This window comes from Arachis ipaensis, chromosome B07 (genome assembly GCF_000816755.2).
Source record: "Arachis ipaensis cultivar K30076 chromosome B07, Araip1.1, whole genome shotgun sequence".
In the NCBI taxonomy this organism is placed as follows: domain Eukaryota; kingdom Viridiplantae; phylum Streptophyta; class Magnoliopsida; order Fabales; family Fabaceae; genus Arachis; species Arachis ipaensis.
In genome coordinates this window covers 22,823,096-22,829,715 of record NC_029791.2, presented here as the reverse complement: position 1 = coordinate 22,829,715, position 6,620 = coordinate 22,823,096, and the positions used below count along the sequence as shown (strand labels likewise).

Sequence of the window (6,620 nt, the reverse complement as noted above, 5' to 3'; positions counted from 1 at the left end):
ACGTATACAGCAGTTGCAGGAGGGAGTTCTTGGAGGAGAGTCTCTCACGATTAGGGTTACAGAAGCTGAGCATCGAGGAGGTTCACAAGATGCCATGGCAGGACCTCGAGGACGAGATCGAGAGGTGGATTAAGGCCTCCAACGTCTCCCTCAAGATCCTGTTCCCGAGTGAACGAAGACTATGCGACCGTGTGTTCTTTGGATTCTCCGCCGCTGCTGACCTCTCCTTCATGGAGGTTTGCCGCGGATCTACAATTCAGCTTCTGAATTTCGCGGACGCTGTCGCTATCGGGAGCCGCTCGCCTGAGCGGCTGTTTAGGATCCTCGACGTGTTTGAAACACTGCGTGACCTCATTCCGGAATTCGAAGCCCTGTTCTCGGATCAGTACAGCGTTTCGCTCAGGAACGAAGCAATTACTATTTGGAAGAGGTTGGGGGAAGCAATTAGGGGAATTTTCATGGAGCTGGAGAATCTAATTCGCCGCGATCCGGCTAAGGTTGGGGTTCCCGGTGGGGGCCTACATCCAATCACACGCTACGTGATGAACTACCTACGCGCTGCTTGCCGGTCACGGCAGACATTGGAGCAAGTTTTTGAAGACTATGGACATCCGTTGAAGGATTACCCTAAGCTTGATGATAGGGTCGCACCCAATTCTTCACTCTCTGTGCAAATGGATTGGATAATGGAGCTGTTGGAGAGCAATTTGGAGGCAAAGTCCAAAATCTACAATGATCCTGCATTGTGCTATGTCTTCTTGATGAACAATGGGAGGTACATTGTTCAGAAGGCGAAAGATAGTGAATTGGGAACTCTCTTGGGCGACGATTGGATCCGAAAACACACCGCAAAAGTTAGGCAGTACCATGTGCAATACCAGAGGAGTTCGTGGAACAAAGTTCTGGGGATTTTAAAGCTTGATGGTAGTAGTAACGGGTCATTGGGGCCTAATGGTCCAGCAAAGTCAATGAAAGAGAAACTAAAAATGTTCAACACACAGTTTGAGAATTTATGCAGGGTTCAGTCTTCTTGGTTTGTTTTCGATGAGCAGCTTAGGGAAGAAATAAGAATTGCCCTTGAGAAGATCTTGTTGCCTGCGTACGGAAGCTTCATTGGAAGGTTCCATACGGAACTTGGCAAGAATGCTGATAAGTACGTTAAGTATGGAGTAGAGGACATCGAAGTAAAGCTCAACGATTTATTTCAGGGTAGCAGTGGATCAACCGGTAGCCGAAAGTGAAGGTAGGAGCTGCTAGTTGTTGTTGTTGTTGTGTGTATGTATTCGTAGTGTAAATTAGAGTACAGAGTTTTGGTTATCAGAGTTAGTACCTAGACATCTGTAGCCTTCTGTTATAAATAGCACTGTATGATGTTCATTTATATACAGTATCATTCTTCACTGATGAAAGTTATGTTGGATTGAACTGTAATCTGTATTCTGTTAGTTGTTAGCCATCAGAATTACAATATTAAAATCCTAAATTTTTAGTTGTAACATCGAGGTGTTCTTGTTAGTTGCTGTGAATTTTCCTTACCTTTTATATTGCAGACGAAAATCCTATAAATTATTGGCAATATATATTGTCCATGGTTGAATATCGTTAAGTTGTAATAATTTAGTGTCTTTTGGCAAATTTTTTTCAAAATAAAAGCATTGAAAAAATTTAAAAAATCTTTCCTTAAAAAAAATGTGGTTTTTTTACTTAAAGCATGTGGTTTTAAAGCATTTAATTTTTTTTTTTTAAAAAAGTGGTTTCTTTACTTAAAAAAAATGTTTTAACATATAAATAAATAAATCGCAATCAGGGTAAAAAAATGTTCAAAAAACAGAAATATCAAAGAAACGAATACAAATTGAAGTTTAGTTTTGGAAAGAAAATTCGTATGAAATTGTGGATATAAAAATGATTATCTACATAAATTAGCTCTAACTCTAAGCCTCTAACAGGGTGTAATGATGCTCTTGAGATGAGTTAAACTTAAAACAAAGAAACAAAATAAATAGAAAATCTCTATTTCAATGAACCCAAAATTAAGTCTTGATATGTTTTTGTATGTTTGCATGTATTACGAAAGAAATGACAGAGCTGCGTATTATCATTTAAGAAAATTTTTAAATATCCCTGAAACATCGATGCTCGAGTGAGTTTAAATAATTAAAATCATTAAGTCACCAAAAAAAAAAAATAATTAAAATCATTAGAACACTAGTGTTCTAAGAATATTTGAAATTCTTCCTATAGTTTAACAGTGGAAGCGGATAGGAAATTCCTTCCCAATAAAAATGCATAAACTATGGTCAAGAAGAAGATGACAAAACCGAGTTAAAGAAGACTTTTTCAAACGTGCGATTGCTCTTTCAAGTAAAAAAAATGTACTTTCATTGAGTCTAAAAATGCTGTTTCTGATTGTCTCTGAAATCAGTTGTAGGTTGTAACATGAACTTAGTTTCATAAAGAACATGACATCACTTGTGTCCATCCATGTTCCATGGTTTATGCATCTGGAGTTATGGAGAAATTCTTTGGTTTTGCTTCATCCATATTTGGACTGCTTTGTTACCTCTGTTTTTTCCAAATGTCATGTGGCGTTTCTGGTTTTGGCCATCATCTCTGTTTACTCATTCTATTTTGATAAAGATGTGACGGGAAACCGGATGCATAGAGCCTAGTTTCTCATGTGGCGTTTGCCATGATGTCACTGAGTTTTCAAGGCAGTTTCGTTGTGGATATACTGTATTTATTTCTAGGATTTTTGACAACACAACTCATGAAGATAAAACTCTTGTTGGTTTTGTTGGAATATATATCAGTTATTTCCTTATTCACCTTGGATCCTCTCTAGCTGTGCTACAAGAAAAGGAAAATCAGCATTATGGTCCTTAAGATCTAAATTATGTGCGCATTCAAGTAGATTCAGTAGATCCAATCAACTCAACACTGGTAATGTTTTTTTTTTTTCTGAAGAAAGAGAGCTCAACACACTAAAGTGGAGCAACCAAACAAGAAAACAACAAAGAAACCAAAAATATAAAACTATAGGGTACAATCCGTTGTCATCTCCGGCATTGTCATCAACAACCAAACGGATCAATGCCACACCATTCGTTGTAATTCAGAAAGGACTTAATCTTGATTCCATCAACACCTGTCTCAGATCTCTGGAAAACTCTATTATTCCGTTCTAACCAAATATGTTCCAGATCACCGCAAAGAATCCTATCAGCCACCTCTTTTACTCAGAATTACAACCAGACACTTCAATTCAACTCTCAAACAGTTCTTTGACAGTTTCTGGAATAGCCCAATCTCTATCTACACCCGTCAACTAAGCGCACCACACCTGTCAAGTAAATTCATAGCCAAGAAATAAATGGTGCATACATTCTATTTCCTTTTTACACAAAAGTAGCATACTCAGTCGCTCTTTAGTGTTTATCCTGCCTACTAAAACAAACCACGCAAAGAGTTCAACTCTTGGAGGAACCAATCCTCTCCAAATGGCACTAGAGAAACTGTAGCTTGTGATGTCCTCCGGGAGAGTCTCTTTCTGTAGCACCTGCACAAATGAGTTAGTAGAATAGATACCAGTTTTTTCAAATTTCCATACAATTGTATCCTCTCTGGTAGGCGACATTCTCACTAGTCACAATCGGTCATCAAGTTGATTGAGCAACTGAAGTTCCCATTGGAATAACTCTTTCCTCTACTAAAAGTTCCACACCTAGTGTATCCCATCCCAGAACCCACAATCCCTTATGATGAAACCTTTTTTATTTGAAATGGAGAAGAATCTCGGAAAACTATCTTTCAATGGACCACTTTGTAGCCAATCATCCTCCCAGAAACGAATATGTCTACCATTTTCCACCTCCATTGCCAAACCCCTAATCATCATATCTTTTGCATGTGGCTCTTTAATATTACGCGGACAAATATCTTTTCACGGGCCATCTCTTAACAGTAATGGCTGTTTTGACAACATTACAGAAGAGTTCAAATGATTACAAGAACATACAATCTTCTTCCACAACGGACAATCTTCCTTGGAAAAACGACACCACCACTTGAACAGAAGCGATGCATTTCTGATGGTCGATGGAGCTAAATCATTGGTCTTCATTCTCCGTGGAGATGGTTTTGCTATTGGAGCTTGTAGAAAGAAAGTTGAAGGCCAAGTCCAAGAACTTCATGGACCCTGCTCTGCGGCTGCGTTTTCATGATGGATAACACGAGGTAAATCGAAGACAACAGTTCAACAATCCCTTGAGTTATAACACAGACGCTCATGGAGTAAGGTTTCTGGAATTTCTGAACTTGGATAACATTGAGTCACTGGCTCTTAATATTGTTGCTAAGTCAATGAAAGAGAAGCTTAGTTCCTTCACTGCGCGTTTCAAGAAGATATGCCATGTTCAATCTACATGGTGTGTCCTTAGCTTGAAGCTTAGGGAAGAAATAATTACATCCCTAGAAATCAATGAACTAGACTAGATTTTGGACTGTACTTTATTTATTAGTCAACTTAAGTCGGCTTAAGAAATTACCAAGTAACGGAGTTACCATTATATTTGTTTATTCAGCATGCCTTTGACTATTGAGACATGAAAAAATGAAAGGGGACAGGAAACATAAACTATGTAACATGCATATAAAAATGACTATGGCCAAGAACAAGATGACAAAACTTAGTTGCAGCATACTCTTCATGCCGGCAACTACTACTCCAAGTAAAAAATATATGTATTTAAAAATTATTGTGTAACTTTCCTTTGAAGGTTTCTCTGCAAAGGGTAGTGCTACCTGAAATGGTCTCTCTTGGTGTTTTGGAAAGACTAAAAAGCACTTGTTAGTTGTTACTTGGATTCTTTCACAGAGAATATGACACCTCTATCTGTCCAAATTCCAAGTTGGCTTATGCACCAAAAGCTATGGAGATTCCTTGGTTTTGCTTCATCCATAGTTGGATTACTCTGTTACGCTCTTAGTACATCCTTCAACTTTCTATTCGGAAAATGGAACTTGGCGAAAATCTCTATTTACATTGTTTTCAGTCTTATAATCTGCCTTGCCACTTTCTTTGCCAAGGTATGGCAATACTCTGCAAGTCTCCGATTAAGAGCTCACATGACATTTTTAGTTCTGACCGTTACTTCTGTTTACTCATTCTTTTTCGATAAAGCTGCGAATGGGGATCCGGATGCATATAGCATAGTTTCTTGTGCTTCTTTTGCTATAATGTGGTTTAGTTTGTCAAGACAAATTCATTGTGGATTTGAGGTAGACATGTTATATTTCTTTCTGGGAGTTCTCATAATACAACTGATGAAGATAAGATTCTTGTTGAGTATAGTTGCGATATGTTTCAGCTATTTCCTCATCATTCTTCGATCCTCTCTAGATGCATCAACAGTCACAGAGAGTGAATATTTGGAACTCCATGACCAAAATCATGTGTCAATTCAAGTGGAATCTGATTCACAACAATCCAACATTCATAGAATCATCATGACAAAACTCATGGATTGTGTTGAGGCGCTTCAGAAGAGAAAAGCTGCACTAGTGCAAACCATTTTTGAGGAATACAATAATGCTACTAATAACACTATGTTGGTGACTGATTACAATTTCTTGCTTGATACGCTACCACAGGGAGTTGTAAATGACCTTCATGAAGCTGTCAAATCTGCAGTGGCTTTTGGATTGGTGAAGGAATGCTCTGATGCCTACATCGATTGCCGGAGGGAATTCTTGGAGGAGTGTCTAGCAAGATTGTTGGAGTTGGACACTGTCAAGATTGACCACCCTAACACACTACCAACTCCATATTTCATGGTTAAGAGATGGGCTGAAACCTGCAATGTTGCATTCAGAATACTGTTCCCATTCGAAAGACGACTCTGCGATCGTGTCTTCTTTGGGCTACGCTCAGTTTCTGATGTTTGTTTTGCAAATATTTGCCGGGAATCCGCGACTCAGCTGTTAAATTTTGCTGAAGCCTTTACAAGTGTGAGCAGTTCATTTGATCAAATATTCATCATTGTTCACATTTTTCGGGCATTGTGTGACCTGATTCCACACTTGCAGACATTGTTTTGTGATAGCCTCACTATGTTCTTGGTGAAGGAAGCTATTACAATCCAGAACAACTTGAGAGAAGCAATAGAGGGTTGTTACACGGAGGTGAAGAATATGATTTTCCGTAGTAAGAAGGCTAAGTTTGTTTTTCCCAATGGCGGAATTCATCCATTAACAATGGATGTCCTGGCATATGTCGAGTTATTTTGCGAGCCATTTTTACAAAAATATGTGCAGGGTTCTGATAGAGCTGGAACATCGTTTTCATTCTCTGTGGAGATGGTTTCTATGTTGAAGATTTTAGAGAGAAAACTGAGAACTAAATCCAAGAACTACAAGGATCCTACTTTGTGCTATTTCTTCATGATGATTAATAGAAGGTACATACAAAACTTTGTAAAACAACGGCATTTCGTAACCCATTTGAGCAATGATTGGGTCCAAAATAATACACAGAAAGCTGAGCAAAACCTTGAGCTCTATTACAAAAGCTCATGGAACATGGTGGTTGATTATCTGAAGCTGTACAACGATGAGTCTTT

At 38.5% G+C, this 6,620-nt stretch overlaps 2 protein-coding genes across 2 annotated transcripts in view; both read left to right on the top strand.

Moving 5' to 3' along the window:
- LOC107609069 (exocyst complex component EXO70B1) overlaps nt 1-1,498 on the top strand; it is a gene marked incomplete in the record, with an annotated part of 2,542 nt that extends 1,044 nt beyond the window's left edge. Inside the window, 1 exon segment of the mRNA XM_016310897.2 lies at nt 1-1,498. Within this exon segment, the coding sequence (XP_016166383.1) occupies nt 1-1,241 (1,241 nt within the window).
- LOC107607033 (exocyst complex component EXO70B1-like) overlaps nt 2,422-6,620 on the top strand; it is a 5,202-nt gene continuing 1,003 nt past the window's right edge. Inside the window, exons 1-2 of the mRNA XM_021107742.1 lie at nt 2,422-6,009; nt 6,088-6,614. Of these exons, the coding sequence (XP_020963401.1) occupies nt 4,882-6,009; nt 6,088-6,614 (1,655 nt within the window). The 5' untranslated portion in view covers nt 2,422-4,881. The remainder of the gene's footprint in view (nt 6,010-6,087; nt 6,615-6,620) is intronic.